This window comes from Falco cherrug, chromosome 2 (assembly GCF_023634085.1).
Source record: "Falco cherrug isolate bFalChe1 chromosome 2, bFalChe1.pri, whole genome shotgun sequence".
Lineage (NCBI taxonomy): Eukaryota > Metazoa > Chordata > Aves > Falconiformes > Falconidae > Falco > Falco cherrug.
In genome coordinates this window covers 44688473-44707336 of record NC_073698.1, presented here as the reverse complement: position 1 = coordinate 44707336, position 18864 = coordinate 44688473, and the positions used below count along the sequence as shown (strand labels likewise).

The 18864-nt window shown below is 42.6% G+C and overlaps 1 protein-coding gene across 8 annotated transcripts in view; it reads left to right on the top strand.

Annotated features, from left to right (window-relative positions):
* KLF12 (KLF transcription factor 12) overlaps positions 1-18864 on the top strand; it is a 246910-nt gene that overhangs the window by 165155 nt on the left and 62891 nt on the right. For all 8 annotated transcript variants that reach the window (XM_055703199.1, XM_055703204.1, XM_055703202.1 and 5 more), the window contains one exon: positions 6817-6952. In XM_055703199.1, the coding sequence (XP_055559174.1) occupies positions 6817-6952 (136 nt within the window). The remainder of the gene's footprint in view (positions 1-6816; positions 6953-18864) is intronic.

Here is an 18864-nt window from a genome sequence, read left to right as displayed (position 1 = left end):
ATGGAGGGAAATGCAAAGCAACTGTTGCTTACAGCAGTCTTTTACCTGCTGTATGCCAGCATGCACTGGAGGCAGCTGGAGAGGAATTTGTAAGAAGGACACTTGGCAACAGCAAACATGACTCTTTCTGGTTTATTTGAGGTACCTCATATTTCTGCGTAATTTAAGCTTCCATTGCAATTAAAAAAACCAAAAAACAACCCTGTGGCTATGTTTGCAAGAAGAAACACGTCACCTGGGTGTGAATCAGAACTAGCAAGGCCAGAGGGGCCTCCCTGTCATCCAGGCTGACATCTCACCTAGCACAGGTCTTGGGATTACTCTCCCCGCTGCAGACCTGTGTAACCCTGCTTGTGGGTAGATGTCAGGGCCACTTGGAAATCCCATCATGAGCAATCATTTTGAATAACAGGTTGAATATTAGGCATCCTTCAGAGAAGGCGGGGTGGGGAGTTTAATATGTGAAACAATTCTGAATTTGGAAATGCTTTAAAAAAGCAGCAATAAATTTTTAATTATTGTTAGAGAGCAGCTACGCATGATTCAGTCTTTTATTAGGATGTGGTGTATCGGCAGGCTTACATGTATGTATGTTTACAAAGTTATTAGCAGAGAAATTAATTTAATGCAGAAAACTGAAATTTTAAGATAAACTGAGCCAGAGGTTTCAGTATTTCAGGATGCTGAATTTTTTTCTCTCTGCTTTCACACCAGCAAGCATCATCTCATAATGAGTCATTTCAGCAACAGTTAATACTACATGGCTCAGCTATAAAGAGAGGCAAAACTCTTGACGGTTACTTAGTTTTCTGCTGCTCTTAAATATTTAATTCATCTTTAACCCAAGGGGCTCATATTTGCCTTTAAATCAAAGGTAGCGTGTAGATGTGAAATTACTTCCAATGGGTCTTCGTGAGCCTACTGCGTGGATGAGTTTTCATCTCTTTCACTCACAGGAAAGCTGACTGGAGAAAATAAATCAGGTTGCAGTAACTGAAAACTGCCAGCGGTGATAGCAGTATGTTAGTGTATGGCCCTTTCCACACTGAGAAGGGCCCAGATTCAGCCTACCTACAGGCATCCAACCGCAGGATTTGTGATGGCCCTTGCCTTACCTGACCAGGTTGGAGCATGAGCTGCATATCCCTAAATAATTGCTGCAAAGAAGTGGAGTGATTAGGACATATTTGGGTGGAGCCTCTGACAGACGGGGATAGCATTTACCCAACAGCCTAATAATTAATACCAGCACATGTGTGAGAAGTGAGAGGAGGTGTGCTGGGCTCTCGCCAGCCTGGAGAGATTTAAATCTGCAGTCCCCCCTTCCCAGGAGATGCTCCAATGTGGACTGGAGCAGCAGTTTAGAGAGTGGAGAAGGAGAAAAATACCCTGATGTTGTGGCCCTGTGCTCAGGATATTCCCCTGGGAAGGTGGAGGCTGCATCTTGTTCTGAGGGGTTTGTCTGTCCTTAGCAGCCAGCAGGCTGGATTCTTCCTGAAGATTTTGCTTCTATGGCTTGCTTAGTCCTGTATCATAGCAAAACTGACACGGTCATGTGCCAGAAGGTACAAATTCAGTCGGTGCTCATTAGAAAGCTGCTGTACAAGTTTAAATCTGTTCCAGCATTGCAGAAGGGGCACTTTTGTCCTGAGAAACAGGATCAGCTATTGTTTGGCTCCCACAGCCAGCATAAATTTTAAAGCCAAAACCATTTTTTTAGTTCAATAGAAATGGAAGCAAGCTTATATCTGATCCATATCAGATTTTTTCCTACTGGCAACTGACAGCTGGCAGATAAAATATTAATGATGGTAGACCAAGTTCTGGAGTATTTACAGGCTGGTGTGTGCCTTACGTGAGACCCATTTGCACATCTTACCTTAAAACAAGTGCAGAGTGAATTCACTTATAAAGCCCAAAGGGAAACTCCTTTTTGGTACAGTTTGGCAAAGGGGCTATTGAGAAGTGATTGCATGTATGCACATGCATCAAGAGCGACTCCGTGAACCTTCTTCAGCAAAAAGGATCATTGTTTCTTGAGGCTCACAAGGATGGAAAGTGGCGTGGCTGCTTGCAGCCTTCAGCACTTGCAGACATTCTTAAACAACTTCCCTGGCTCACCAGTCTTTTCAGCATGCAGCGCTAACAGCTTGCTTCTGTAGCTCCTGTGCACTTTTTCAATGACACCTTTGTCCGACGAAAGCAGTCTCTGACTTGTTTCTTTTTGCTTGCCTTGCCTTAGCCTCATTCATACTTCACGAAACCACTGGATAGCTCTGTTGGACAAATCTTGCCTTTCAAGAGAAGTAGCAAGGGCAAGAAAACCAGCTCATTTTTAGGGCCTGAGCTTTGTTAATGAAATGTGTGTGCCTGTGATAGGGAGGACTCAATTTAGTGACCCAGGTGTGTACCTTCCAGACCTGTGGTCCTAAGTTCAAGGAAAACCTTGATCATCAGAGCAAGGTACAGCACAAAGGGAAGTTAAAATGCACTGGCATGTTCTGTTGGCTCTCCTCCACCTTGCTTGCCGATTGCATTCCATTACTCACTTGTCCTCCACCTTTTTAATCTTACTTACTAAATTATCTCTTGCCTGCATCTCTTCATTCTTTCTGGTTTGATGTTCATTAGGCCAGCAATTACTCTTAATTCAGTGTTTATGAACTAGGGCTGTTATTTATAAACCTTGGTGCCATCAGTTCTACAGTTGTTCATAGATGTCCAAGAGAAAGTCAAAGCTGTTGACGTAAGTGGGAGTCATGAACCCTGAATGTATAAAACTCCTGGTACTGCAGTTTGCACACTGTAGTGAGTGTGAGGAGGAGATATCTGTTAGGCTTTTGGCCAGTTGGTTATTCACATGGCTTATTTCAGAGAGGAGAATAGCTTTAAAGGCTGTTCTTCACCACAGCAGCAGCAGACATGCTGATGAGAAAATGGGGCAGTTCACACCAGCTGGCAGTGGTGAACTTCAGCCTCCTGGTTAGTCACCTTGGCTCTCCAGTGCCTTGGCCACCCAAGTCTGAAAGCTGAGAAGAGGTCACAAATAGAGAGGGAGACAAAAAAGGGTGTATATGTGGGCCGACATTAAAAATTAAGGGAATAATCCCTAAGCCATTCTCTAATTCAGTTATTGTCTTTAGTTAGGTTCACTGCAAAGGTGTAACAAAAAATGTCCTTGGATAGCCTGCCTTTGAATTTGCCCACTGGTATGTTTCCATTCCTGGCCTTATGTTCTCACCATGCTCACGGCTCACGGCACCTCATGAAGTGCTCAAACATTGGCATCTGGTGGGGCAAACTGTGTGCAGTGGGCCACATTATCCCTAGTTGCAAAAGCACAACCCCGCTAGCAGCTTCGTGGCTGTGTTAGTAGGCAGAGTAGGATTTCCCTTGCAGAGCGGAAACAAAAAGAAGGTAATTGAGAGTTTTCATCCTCGCGCATTCCTCTGGTAAATTAAAACCACCACCGAGTACCACAGGAGTCTCAATCTTCAGAGCTGTCAATCTGCAGTAATAATGAAACAACATTATGTCTTATAAGGAACAAAAATGTGTAAGGTTTTTCATAGGCATTTGTGCTGTCTCCTTTTATGTAGGTGTGTTCACAGTTAAGTGATCAGAATTGGTGCGTAATAACTGTATTACAGACTAAATTATGTAACAACTTTTGTGATTTCAAGTTAGGCTTAGGTTTAAACATTAAGTTTCTCAGCTAGCTACTTAAAACTTGCTGTAGTGCAAGTCAGATTAAGCCATTGTTAATGCAAACTATCGCATACATAGCTTTTTGCTAACGATTTTAAATTTATTTGCAAACTTTAGCTTTCACAAAAGCAACGTGTATAGCAGCATTTAAATATTGGGCAGATACAAACATACAACTACTAGTAACGAGATTCACTTTAAGAAGAACTGAAGAAATAATGAAATAAGTAATAATAATCTCATACGTAAAGTTGCTTGTAAGAAAGAACACAGAGAACAGAGCAGAAGTGTACTTCTTTCCAAATAGTTTTCTGGGGCTAAATCAGCTGACTAGATGGCTCAACTGTTCTTAAATCGAATACTAGATTATCCTTAATGCTCAGGTACACATGGAATACCATCATGTGTAGGTCATGATTTTAAGAAGCACAGTCAGAAAAGGTACCCATACTACCTAAAACAATTAAAAATTTTGGACGCTTTCAAAGTTGCTGTACATTTGTCTCATGCAGGTCATTGTTTGTTGTCAACAGTTTTTACTTTGATAAGCAAAAGGTGTTTTATCATACATGACGAAATAATAAGCAGTCTGCGTGTAGCTGGTATTAGTGAGGCACCTAAACTGCACTAGTAAAAGCTAGTAAAAGTTGCATTGTGCATCTGTAAATGCACTGTGCTTCCAGAAGGGGTGGTTGCATCAGCTTACTGAACATTTTTTAATAGTACTTTCTTTATGAAGTTCATTAACATAAAAAAAAAATGAAGCTGAAGGGTAGTTATAATCACTCACTGTTCTTTTACTCAGAGGTGGTTCACAGCTAAGACATAAATTAAAATTTAAGATCAACTTTCCCTCGAGTCACCGCTCGTTTGGAGAATGATTTCTTTTCAAGAGCTGAGCTATCCATCAGTGCTACTCTTACAGCTGCACAGCTCCCAAAGTATCTACAACCCTCCCATTTTTCAGCGTAACTCAGTCCCTTTTCTAGAGTCAGTGAACATGGTAACATAAGAAACGTGGCAAAAGATATAACTGTGACTTTTGGAGCTGCTCTCTAGCTGTAGGCCCGCTGATCTGTTCATGAACTCTGAAGGGAGCCTGTGATACCTGTGTCCAGGGATGTGGTTAGCCGGAGCTGGGTAGGAATGACAGCTGCCTTTGTTGAAAAGCATGTTGTAAGACCCAGAGAGTGTCCTGTCCCTGACACTGCAGTACAAGAGAGCACAAGCTAACAAACTGCAACAGTTACCTCTTTAAATGAATAATCTTGGATTCCCCTGTTTCACCTGACCAAGTAAAATAAACACATTATTAAACAAATCTCTTTGCTTGTCTTTCCCCTTACCACACCTCCCTTGCAGCCTCAGGCATCTCTCCAGTGTTGCTCTCTACTCCAGCTGCTTTTGGTGTCTCTCAGCACTTACTAATCCTGTGTGGTATTTCATGAGTAAGGAGGAATGTCTGTTTCTCTACATCACCTCTGAAGTTTGTCTCTCTGTCTGTCCCCAGGCACAGGCAACCCCTAATTCCTCTCGGGGAGTATCTCAGGCCACAGTTGTGCCCCATAGTTCCCCCCCCGCCCCATGCCCATCCTTTGGTTTCCTACCCCTGCCTGTATGTGGGTTGTGTTTTTTCTTCCCTTTGGAAGGCAGCAGCCTGGATAAGAGGGACGGACGGCAGGTAGCCCACTCGCTGCTCTCCTTTCCTGTCTCTCTGGCACAAAATGTAACTCTGGTGGGCCGACCTTGGCTGGCTGCCAGGTGCCCACCCAGCCACTCTCACACTCCCCCTCCTCAACAGAACCAGGGGAGAAAATGAGGTGGAAGAGCTCATGAGATGAGATGAGAACAGGGAGATCGGTTACCATCACAGGCAAAATGGACTCAACATGGGGAAAATTAATTTAATTTATTGCTAATTAAACATAGATTAGGATGGTGAGAACCACCACCCCTCAGCCCCCTTTTCCCAGGCTCAGTGTCACCCCTTCATTTCCAGCCTGTCTCCCTCCCTGTCCTGGAGCAGCCAGGGGGCTGTGGAGTGGGGGCTGGGGTCAGTCCCTACATCTCCTCTCTGCCCTCTTTCCCGCCCCCCCCCCCCCCCGCAAGCTGCTCCCACCCAGCCTGGGTCCCGCCAGCCGTAGCTCCATCAGGAGAGCCTGCTGTGCCTTGGGCGCTCCCGGGGCTCCACCACAGAGCATCTCCTCCCCACCTTCTCCTCTCACCTCGGTGTCTGCAGGGCTGCTTCGCACACTTTCTTCCTCAGTCTGCCTGTGTGGCAATTTTTTTTCCCTTTCTTAAACCAGCTGGAACCTCTCACAGGTGCCCTGCAGGCCCCACTGCCGGCGCCCGGGCACCTGCACTATTGCCGTACAGGATGGATGCTGTAAGCTATGGATGGGCAAAATAATGCTGCAATTCCTCGTCTTCAAATGTTCATAAGACCTGAGACTATATGACTTTTCAAAAAAAATCTAAGCCTACCCAACATCAGCCATCAGTTTATCAGCTGAAAGTTAGCTGCCTGTGCCAGGTTACGTGCAGCTTTGCTATGTGTACCATGGAGGGAAGGCTCCTTCACAGGTTGACACGAGTGTTGAATTGAGTCAGAAATAGGACACCTGGGGTTTTTGAGATGCCTAAGTTTTAGTTGACTGGAATGACATGGGTCCTAGCCTGGTATCTTATGATGAACATTTGGAATCAAAGATTGCTCCTGACATTTTGCTGTAAAATTTACTCTCTAGTGTGCAGTGTTGTATGAAGCAGATGTAGCCCTTTCTCTTCACTTTCTGAAGGCAGGCAGAGTAAGTAACTCGAGGGTGAACTGAGTTTTTGCTGTGTGTTACATGTGCAGTCTTGTTTCAGGTGCGCTGAATGCATTGGTGTTGCCTGTGTGTGTTCACAGGCACGTGTGCTACTGGAAGAGCCGTCGCCTGGCTGTAGCACTGCTAGGTGACTTTGCCAGTGCATCACCTGATTTGGGACGCTCAGCACAAGCGGTGCCATCCGACCCGAGCAAGCAGATGTGTTGTGCACCCTGATGTTGTTCTGGGACGAGATTAATTTCAGCACGCTCATATTAATCCATTATATGTCTCTTTCCAGCACAAATGGACCCCCGAGGCCTATCTCCCAGACAAATTAAAAGTGACAGTGATGATGACGACCTGCCAAATGTGACCTTAGATAGCGTTAATGAAACTGGATCTACAGCGCTCTCCATAGCCAGAGCAGTACAAGAGTAAGTATCACATTCCCAGAGCAAGATGAGTGTTGCCGAGGCATCCCCGGGCCGATGGAGGCACTGGCCCTCGGCAATACTGCAGGGGTGTCCCCCCAGCTGCGGGCTGGCACACTTGCCAGCATCTCTTCTGTGTAGCTTTGTTCCCTTTAGGAAGAGATGGCTGTATCTCTTGTCTCTCTCTGATTCTCTTTTCCTGTCCCTCTCTCCGCCCTCATTATTAGTTAAAGTTTCAAATTGAAGTTGTTTCTTCCCCTTTATTTACTTGCAAAACTTGCAGTGTTTTTATATCTTCTCCAAAGGGAGACCAGGTTAGAATTTCACTCAAAAAACTTGAATTTTTTTCTTGACTGAAAGCAGCATCAACAGGTTCATTTTAGTTGCTGATAAATAGGAACTACCTACATTTCTCCTGAAGGACAGTGTCATTGAAAGTAGTGAGGGGCTTTAAACAGTTTTTCCATTGCTGTTATTTTCCTGGGTGCTTTCACTCACTGGATGGACAAATAAGTTCTTAATTTAATGTCTGTCTGCTTGTTTGAAAAAAAAGAAAGTTTATCATGAACATTAGCAATTCTGTAGATGCATGAGCTTGCTCAGTCACTGTAGCAGCTGGAAGGGAACCAACTGTGAGGTAAATAAGTATTAATATCCCCATTTTATAGGTGAGGAAAATGAGGTTATGCGTAAAGGTCACCCTGTAGGTCTGAAGCAGAGCTGGAAATAGAACTAGAGCCTCCAGGCACTGAAGCCTGTGCTAGACCCGCAAAACACATTACTTTATCTGAGAGGTTCAAAACATGGGCATTCTGGGTATTATTGAATAAGAAGGGATGTAATAAAGGCCATTAGACGTTGTTGTATAGTTTATTGTTGATGCATTTTAAACGTCTTAACATGGTATCTAAAAGTACTTACGTTTTGCTTTGTTTTCCTGGCCAAAAGCATTGATGTTTCTAAGCTGTGTTTGAGGAGGAACTCTTTTTTATTTTTATTTTGCATTTTCACCAGACACCTGCTAATTCATCTAGTCAAGCACAGCAACTGTCATCCTCAAATTTCAATTCCCTTAAGCAGAGAGGGAGGTTTGTATGAGCAAGCAAGGCGTTGGCTGTCACTGTATTTGGTGTGCTCCAGTTCCGGTGGTGATAAAGGAAGGGAAGGTTTCTTCACCAGTAGCACTGTTGCTTGATAGACTGCTAGTTACAACACCAGGTCCTGAAATGCTAAGTATTTTTTTCTCAGTTTATGGGACACTTAATAACCCAGAAAAATAAAACAAGCTGTCATGTTTTTGTACTAAATGGCTCTGTCTAATAAATGAAAAGAGGAAGCATGGGGTATTAGCAAATACTTCTAAATATATGACTGGCAGGCAGATACTGTTCTCTGTGATTGATACTGCTTGAACACTTAAAGAATTGATCAAACCATGAAAAGCTTTTATAGCTTTTCCACAATGCATTCCACAGCTTGTGAAGGTAAATATGTTTAATATTACTTGGCTGGCTCTGGAGCTTAAGAATTAAATTAAGAAATTTAATAATATAACATCAACTCATCCTTGTTAAAGGTTTTATTTAAACAGTAATCTGTTAGTTTATTTCAAAAGCCCCATTAGGAAAATCTGATTTGACTGTGATCTGCAGTTTGTCTTATTTACTTCATTCTCAGTCGCAGACACCACACGTACAGCTGCTGATCTGAAAAGAGACATTGGCACATTATACTATCTTCACTCAGCCCATTTCTTTCTTGTTCTATAATAAAGTACCATACAGGCATGCTCTATTCTGAATTTAGGCATCTAACGTGCCTTAATATTGGATGTTTAGCAAAGCAGTCCACTGAAAATAAAAGCTCAAATTCTGCGTACCCTTGTTGCAGAGAAGAAAGTGCCTTTGAAGCCTTCCAAAGGGAGATCCTGTGTGCTCAATTTCAGCATCTAAACTTAGCAGACAGGAATTTTCCTCTGAAGATGTGGAAAGGCACCTACTGTTCTGGTGAATAACTGGGCAGCATAGGGGCATGCATAGAAAGACTGCTTCAGCAGTAAAGCGTAGGTCTAAGCTAAGTGCCTAAGTGAGGTAGGCTGGACCTCAGAGTCTAGAAAACTGTCCCACAGAATGTGTTCTTTCTTAAGTGAGCTTGTAAGCTCTTTCTTGTGAATAGTTATACAGTTAACAACAAAAAATAACTTCTTGCATATGCTGGCTGGGAAATACAGCATGGCACCTCCAAAGGGATGGCAACATCCTTTCCTTCCGTACTGGATTGCCGTTGTGCAGTTTTGCCTTTGTTAAACAAAATACTGAGCCCAGTTTGTAGGTGCTGGTGGCAGGTGCAAGACAACAGTTGACCTTTTCCTGGTTGGTTTTCGGACATGTTTGAAGTGATCCTGCATAAGGATTATAAGTGTGTGTGTGTGTATATATATATGTGTGTGTGTGTGTGTGTGTATGTATTTGCCTCTTGCTACCTAGTCTCCAAGAACAGAAAGGGATTTCAAATACCCTGTGTGGGGTATTTGCTTTGGGTCGGTCCTGTGCAGCCCCTCACACTACGTGTAGGGCTGTGGGGGCTATGGGGAGTTGCCTTGGTGAAGCCTCTGACTTTCTCTGTGTGCTGTCTGTGGGGTTCAGGATTTGTCTTGCCTAGTTAGACATCTACAACGTAGATATCTGCATCTGAGCTAGTTATCTCGCCTCCCTGCATATGGGCTAGATAGCAGTTGGCATGTCCAGGTGGTAATTCTTTTGACCTATTCTAGCTGTCTAATTTAGGGATAGAGGCAGACTCAAGTCCATGAGCACCCATTCCTCTCCATAGACTGCAGGTGGTGTAGACAGCTGCCTGGGACACACGTGTCAGCACTGCAGATCTCTGATGTGAGGTAAGGGTACGGCAATCCACGGCACCTGACTGGGGGACTCGGCATGCCAGAGCGTGGGAGTGACAGGACAATACTGAATGCTCCAGCATCTTCCTTTGGTTATGTATCTGCCAGGTGGGGTTAGCAAAGCCGAGGTTTTAAACACAAGCTGAAGGAAATCAACAAGTCAGTGTTTGGGGAGGAACTGTTATTTTAATAAAGCCATTTTTAAGCTTCTTGTCTTAGAAATTACCTTCTGTGGTTCACAGGGCAGTTTGGAATGCCTACATGAAAGCTTTGCTTTTCGTGTCCTCTAAAACTCCAAGCAGCCCGTGTTGTTGCTTTGTGTCAGGTCCACTCTAGCCTTACAAGAAAAGAATTCTTAGCAGTAAAAATTGTGACAATCAGACATTAAGAGCCACATGTTTGGCATTAGTTTTTATTTACGCCAACAGAATGTCATTTGCCTGCATATTTGTAAAATAACCAAGTATGACTATTTTTTCTCAGGGAAATTGCCTTCTTGCTGCTAGCGTTATATTGGCTGAGCTTCCAGACTTCTCAGTAGTTCTTTTGGAATGACTTCCTAGTTGTCCTTCACTTCAGCAAACCCAATCAATAATGTAAAGTTACAGATAAACGAAGTCATTAATTCAAGCAGGGTACTTTGCTGAAATTTCTTCATTTGACAGTGCTGCTTTATGGCAGTTGCTATGCCTTACCATTATATAGACTATGAGTAATTTATTAATCTGAGATAATATGCTCTGGCTGATAATAAATATTGCAGCAATATGTAGATTTCAGTGGGCTTTGCATTGTAAGCAGCATTTCATCCTTTTGTAGCATGTTTTACAAACTCATTCTGACATGTAGCTCTCTAACAAAGAGCAGATTTGCCTCTATATGTCTGACACCACTGATGGTTATTACACAGCAAGAATAACATCATATATTTTGGGTCAGAACTCAGATACGCTCTAGAAATCTTTATGAAGCCAAGGGAAGAGAAGGCACTGGTCAAGCCCTAGACCAGTAAAACTTTTTAAGGGCCTCTCTCAAAGGCAACATGTTGTTCCCTCAGCCTGGCAGCCCTTCCATCCCTAGGCAGCCCCGATGCATTGGAGCTCAGGAGCCATCTCCATGTATATAATGATGCAAACCCTGAACAGGGCATTCATCTTCTTTCCCTGCACACTTGCACAGTAAAATTTGTTATTTTACAGCATGCAGCCCTCTTTCCCTGAACACACACAACATGAGATCTCTTAGTTGCAGAGGCTGAGGGCAGAAGCGGGACAGGCAGAGGGTGATTTTTAGCATGAACTTTTCATCAGTTTATCAGTAAAAATCCAAAGATCCAGGAATTCCTCCTTCTTCATCTAGACTTTTTTCTCCTTATGGGTTGTAGGCAGAGGGAACCCCTTTGACAAAACGATTTTTTCTTTCAAATAATGTCAAGGAAAAGCTGGACTGTGCATATAAATGGATGATGCTTATGGTAGCTTTGGTTTTCTGGCATAATGGAGGGACATAAAATTCAGAGAGGAAATCCTGAATACTTGTAGTTATAGCACCAGTTAATTCTTAGAAATGTGATTTGTCATTTGGATGTGACCATGGTGACCTTTAGCATGAACTCTTCTTTGCACTGAGCTGGGTGCTGCTGAGTGCTTGTATGAAAATGAGATTAGGGGCTTTGACTCTACCCAGTTCTCTTTGGTTATGTGATTGATACTTTGATGCTAATGAGATCATTTTACTTTATTTTTAAATCCTGCTGGCTTTTATTATTGCAGTACAGTGGAAGATAGTTTTGGGTGCTGCACTAGCGAAAAAATCCACAGCTGACAGACAGCAGAGCCACAGTATCAATGTATTCTCTTAAATTGGAGTGTATTTTTCAAGCCTGAACTTCTCTCCTTAGATCTTATTTTTTCTCCCTCCTCTTCTTCAATGTAAATCAACTTATGTGGTTGATTTTTATCCCTTTTGAGGTTTATAACTGTGTTCCCATCAGCCATTCACTTTCCACACTGGTTTTGTCCATCTTCCTACTTCAGTTGCAATCGTTACTTCCGTTGTGCTATTCATTACAGGGAACTTTCACCTCAGGTTTTTCTTCTACTTGCAGACAAAATACATTGTCCTGAGTCTCCAAGAAACATAAACGAGGGTGTTTTGGCAGTACTTACGTGAACTTTGCTTCTTTCTCCACTGGCACATGCACCCTCCATGAACAAATGCTCATTTTAAAACTGGCACACAAATGGATGGTGACTTTACAAATGAAGAACTGAGTAGTGCTGGTCCAGAATTTCTCAATAAAGCATTTTTTTCACTGGAGAATGCTAATTGATCTAAAGCAAAATTGTGGGAATACATCGGTATCAATTTTTCTTTTCTCATAAAGATTTCCCATGTCTGGGATGTGTTTTTCCATTGCAGTAAGGCTTTAGAGCACCATTTCTCATGAAGTCCAACAAGGGCAAGTGCAATGTCCTGCACCTGGGTCTTGGCAATCTCAAGCAAAATACAGGCTGGGCGGAGAATGGATTGAAAGCATCCCTGAGGAGAAGGACTTAGAGGTGTTGGTGGGCTGGAAGCTCGACATGACCCATCAATATGTGCTTGCAGCCCAGAAAGCCAACCATGTCCTGGGCTGCATCAAAAGAAGTATGACCAGCAGATTGAGGGAGGTGATTCTCCCCCTCTACTCAGCTTTCATGAGACCCCATCTGGAGTACTGTATTCAGCTCTAGGGCCCCCAGCATAAGGACATGGACTTGTTGGAGCAAGTCCAGAGGAGAGACATGGAGATGATCAGAGGGCTGGAGCACCTCTCCTGTGAGAAAAAGCTGAGAGTATTGGGGTTGTTTAGCCTGGAGAAGCAAAGCCTACAGGGAGACCTTGTAGCAGCCTTCCAGTACCTCAAGGGGGCCTACAAGAAAGGTGGAGAGGGACTTTTTACAAGGGCACGTAGGGATAGGACAAGTGGGAATAGCTTAAAACTGAAAGAGGGTAAATGTAGATTAGACATCAGGAAGAAATTCTTTCCTGTGCGGGTGGTGAGACACTGGCACAGGCTGCCCAGAGAAGCTGTGGCTGCCCCATCCCTGGCAGTGCTCAAGGCCAGGCTGGATGGGGCTTTGAGCAACCTGGTCTGGTGGAAGGTGTCCCTGCCTGTGGCAGGGGGCTTGGAATGAAATGGTCTTGGAGGTCCCTTCCAACCCAAACCATTCTATGATTCTAAGATGGCACAGTTGCTGCCACGCTCCAGGGGGGAAATTGGACCCCACACTCATAAACAGAACTGCCCGTGGGCCTCCCACCTCCCCACAGGCTGTTACATGGTGGGGCTTCTCCTCAGCCTCCTCCAGAGTTACTCTACAAACTGGACTGACTTACTAAACATGAATAGAGAGGTGTGTATGCTGATACTTAAGTGAAATACACTGGTGACATAGAGCCCTGTAAGGCAGGCAGTCATCTGTATTATGATTGATGCTCCCACTGTGTCATTATTTCAGGGATGTTTCTGTTCTAGTTGTGTTTTATTTTTTTGTTGGCAGTCTCAGATAGAAATCCTGCAGCAGAAAAGAAAAGGTTTCTGCAGTGAGAAGTGTTGCTAGGTCAGAAGTCGGCTAATGACCCAAGGGCGGTACTGAACTGGCAGAGGTGTACTGTGTCTCAGCTAGCTTCGGGAACCTCTGGGCAGTACTGGACTTCCCAGTTTAGACATATCCTTGCAGCAAGGTTCCTGTCTCACAATGTAATTTATCCAAAAGTTAGGCTCATATATTTTGGATTTCCTCCATACAGAGATGCACATACTCCTAGGTCTGAGCATCAGTTGTAATCATCTGCTTTTTGGAGGTGTCTGCCTTCCCCAGTCGTTACAAAGAAGCCAGGACAGATGGCTTAGGGAGAGTGGTTAAACTTAACATTGCTGAAGGTTATATATGAGGAATCCCCCTGTACGTGACTTTCTAAGGCCATGCTGGAATTCTGTGACTCAAGAAGAAATAGAACCAGTACATCTAAACTTTGGGCCTGTGCAGCTAGTAGAGGTGTGATTTGTCCTACCTACATGTAGTTCAGTTACCTTGCTGAAGAAGTGCTGACTTCTTCTACAATGTATTTATATATTGCTTTACAAACTTTCTTCTAGTAGAATTTGAATTCTCTGAGTTCTCTTGTTTATGTATAAAAATGAATGTGCCTAAAGCTGTGCTAAGGACTTCTACTGCTAGAGCTTGAAAGCCATGTATACTTTTGGGAATTGGTCTTTAGGCACTAACTGTGAGCCTTTGGTTTCAACAATCCAAATGGACCTATATTACTCTTAAAAGGTCCTTTTTCTTTTTTCTTCTTTTTTCTTTTTGCATATGTGAGATTTTACAAAAAAAAAAAAAAAAAAAGTGTAATAACTTGACAGTTGGGCAGTAAAATCAAAGGGTGCCATTCTGTGCATGCACATTGATTCTAGGTTTTTTGGTGTGGAAATTTGCCGGTATATATCCCAGAGTCTTTTGCCAGGATAACAGATTTCCCATCAGCCAGCAATCATTAGGAACAAGGGCCAGGTGGATGGCAACTGTAAATCAAAAGCAGCTTCTATAAAGAAATTGACATCACTGCCTGCTTTGAAAGGGTGGTATTGCTTAAATGGCAGTGTATTAGGAGATAGGGGTAGAGTCAAATTGTTCCCTGAAGAAAGGTAATTTGAAAATAAAAGTGCTTTTAGCTTGGCCTACACAAAATTACGTTTTCCTATCATCTCCCCTGTAACAGTAGAGTTACCATGACTATTGAGTAGATGAATTGAGAGCAAGGACCCATTGCCATTAGGATGTCTCTTCTCTTCAATCACTTTGAAGTGCTAGGCATTGCTTTTCAATACATATTTTACCATTGCTAGGAGTAATTTTCCTTTTAAGAGAAATATTTAAATTAAGTGCATAATAAGCTGGAAGAAGCAAGGAATCCTGGTTCTGTTGAAGTCCAGAGGAGTTTTACCATTAACTTCACTGGGTCTAATGAGTAACCCTGAAACTGTAACAAGTCTGGATGCTGAAAAGAAAAAATAACTCAACACTTAGGCTATTTTGTGGACCAATATGGTGCAGCAAGACAGGTATTTGTAACTTGTGGATTCACAGATACCTTTCTGTATGTCTTTTTCATTACCTCTATCTATCACAAGCAAACTTTCAAAGATGTTTCCCAGCTTCAGTTCGGTGTCCATAGTGAATTGTCTCATATAACTGTCTTCCCAAAAATAGATTGTTTGTTAATTAAGTTAAATTTTAGTCTTAAGAAAGTGCCAGTCATTTCAAGGTAGTTATCAAACTTTGCCATTATTGGAATTTTACATTACTAAACATGTTTACACAAATGTGCTTTGGAATAAAGTGCCTCAAAACAATAGTGTATGATTATAATTCACATAGCAGTTTTTAGCTTTGTAGTGCTTTGCAAACATTAACTAATTAAATTGTACAAGTCCCCAGTATGTTCAAATATTATAATTATCTGCAGGTTAGTGACTTGCTCAAGGCCTTGCAGGAAAGCAGAGAATGCGCTGGGATCAGGAACGTCTCCCTTCTAGTCCCATGCTTAATCCACTACAATGTGTTGCTCCAGAGCGAAGCTTGAGTCATTAGTGGTTAGATATGTGAAATGCATTTTATTGATAGGAAGGCAGGCATTGTGTAATTGCTTGAAAAGCATGACACCGAAGAATGAATTATAAATAACATTATGCATTACTGCTACCCAGTTAGCAGTTTGTACACCTATTTGGCATCTGTTTCCCCAGTGATTCGTTATTCAGGTTTTTTCTGGTTTTTTTCTTCCTAAATGAGCACAGAAAGCAGAGGCAGAGTTGTGAGCATTAAGAAATTCAGAGCTGTAGCAAATACTCATCAGTACAGATTAGATAGCAGAACATTGCCAGAAAAAGCCACAATAAAACTACCTCAGTGAACTGCTACCTTGACTTCTGATAAGAAAAAGAAAGAGCATTGTCCTCTGCTGTCACTTGAGCCAAAATTACTTCTTTTTTCATTATCTAGATCAGATAACTTTTTATCTTTCCTTTTCCATAAGGCAGTTCCTGTGATTTTGTGACAGACAAACATGCAGCACAATTAAATCTTAATAGCAGTGCTTATACTGATTTATGGAAAAATGTTCTTGAGTGTTTAGATCAATACATGCAAAAAACACCAAAAAAAAAAGTTATGTAGGTCACAGGTATGTAAACCGCATGCAAAGAAGAACACAATGAAGAGGGGAACACTGTTTAGCAAGGCATGATCGAGTGAGCAAGTGAATACAGGAATCTTAAAGAGAAAACATATTTTCTGCCGTTTTCCGTTTTCCTGCACAATGGGAAAAGATTGTGCTAGGTTTTCCACTTTATTAGTTCAGGCCTCTTTCACTAACAGTGACTCTGCTGCAACCTCATTTCTCACAGCTAGTTCTTTTTAGGCTGGAGATAAAGAGGAATGAAAGGAAGTTCGTGGATGATGGATATGTAAGAGTTTTTTGTGCTGAGCCCATGTGCCAAGGAGGTGTCACTCTCCATGCGTATGTGACTGAGGGCATGAGTGTTACTCTTTTGGACACATCGAGAAAAGGATAATTGGAGCTGAAAGCCACCACATGTATGAAGTTACTCTGTCCAAAATGAAAGGAATTCAAGGCTGAAACAAGGAGTAAAGCAACACGATGGCTCACATAATAATATCTAATCCTGAGGTGTGTCAGAAGTAATGATAGCCACAGGTTTCAGAGTCAAGCCAAGCACCTTCATTGTTATAGCCATGATGATGATGTGTCAAGAACGAAGTTTTGGCTTCGTTTCTATTTATTTACCCTTCTGGGATATACTAAGTTGCCACAGAATACAGTGGGGCAAGGAAATAAAAAAACCTGAGGCAGGAAGAAAGTAAGGAAGAGATCAGGGTGGATCAGAGGAGGCGGCAGTAGCCAAACCACTCTTGCCTAGCATGTGTCACTAAGCTCAGGCAGTGTGGAGCAAGCTGGCAGGTACTGAGGTCAGAGGTTCCCTAAAAAATGCTCATCCTAAATCCTGTCAACAGTATGTGCTCTTAGTGGAAACCTCCAGTGTTGCAAACAGAGCCTGAAAAATTAAGTAACTTGGAAGTGACCAGAAGCTTCCAGCAGGCATGAAAAGAAATACTTGGATTTCTGAATTCATTAAAAGTCAGCGGGAGCCTGTCTTGTCAAAACACCTCCCCCAATTATTTTTATTAAAAATACAATATTTAGCATAGGGATGGGATACTGTGTGATAAAGCAGGGACACAAAATGCTGTCAGACAGACAAGTTGCTTCACAGAGAACTCACCATGGTGTTTATTTTAAGAACTGATAGCCATTGCTATTTCTGTGATCAGTTGCTTATCAGGGCCACAGAGTCAAACCATTCATAAATAAGTTCAGAGGAGGAACTGGAATAATGACTGAAATCTTAGTCATAAAAGTTTCAAAAGCAGAGTAGCAGGATAATGTATAATAAATCATTTGCTGAAAACTCTTTACTCAGCTGAACAGCTTGATTCCCTTTGCACTCAATATTTCCACTTCCAAACTACTTGCTGTCTGTATCACCACATCGTTTCTGAGATTCTTTGCCATTACTAAGGCATAGTCAAATTAAAATGTGTTTTTCCTTTTGCTTCAGAGGACCTACCAAGTACATGCCGTTCCGTAACAGGTACATCCTTGTCAATATACTGCATAGCATAGAGGTACCGCTATGCTTACAACACACGTGAAATACTGCAGGTACCCAGAGTGCAGATGAACCATTACAGCACGGGCACTTTGAGACAAGGTGCAGATTGCCTGCTTTGGGGGAGGTCTGGCAGAGCCATTCTGAGGTTATGAAATAGGTGATTGGCTCCAGCAGTGTTTCAGAGCACCTACACAAGGCATCAACGCTCCCACAGTACAGTCAACACAGAGTTAAATGCTCTGAAGTTCAGTGGGCAAAGCGATCGCCTTCCCAGAGCTGGCTCCACTTACTTGCTAGGTACTAGGATATGAGTCATCTGTGCTGTCTTTTTGGAGCTTGGGCTTCTGACCTGTAGTTGCTCATTAAAATACAGTTTGGGGGGGAAATAAAGCAATAAAGAAAAAGAAAGCCAGCTTACCTGCCCAACTACTCATTGTGAAAATAAAAGATCAAGTACTTTGTTCTCCGCTTACCTATTTCTGCCTGTATTAAAACACAGAGCATGCTGTCCTCTTCCTGCCAGCCCTCAGTCTTGTTAAAAATGCAACAACCAGCAGCAGTGGTGCAGCCACCCACGTCTGGCATAAAACCTAGTGGTTAGAGCACTGACTCAGGAAGCCAGATACCTACATTTGCCAATTCTGAAACGTAAGGCTAGAATGCAAAAGATACCTAGGAGTGGTCCTACAACATCCTTTTCTTTTTCCTCTTACACTTGTATTTTGGATTGGGAAGTGACTATTACAGATCCCTTTTATGCTGGATCTGAGTTGTCACGTGTGTTTTAGGCATTTTCATAGCACAGATAAGGTTTGAGTCCCAGAGGCAAGGCTTGAGCATTTCTCCCCATGGTTTCTGGATCAGAGCAGAGAGTGGGTGGGAGGCCACAGCCGTTTGAATTTCAGGCCAAACAAGAGTAGAACACAGTAAGTTTTAGGTGTCTGTGAGGTTGGTTGGAGGATGTCTGGGTATCTTTCACTTCAGTGCCTGGATACTGTAGGTTCTAACCAGAGTTTTAGTTGCCTGCTAAATTTCCAACTGACAAAAACTCAGCATGCAAATACTTGTCATCCTCACCAACTGTATTCTTGCCTGCCCTATTGCTTAGCTGTTACAAAGAGGCCTTTATGAAAAGAAGTGTAGAAAATTTAGCATGATGCCTTCCTTCTGGGCCGTTTGTATCAGCTGTAGAAATAAGTATTTTTCCAATAAGACACAGACATGATTATAAATTAATTGACAAGGGAGACAACAGTCAATGTTATGGTGTCC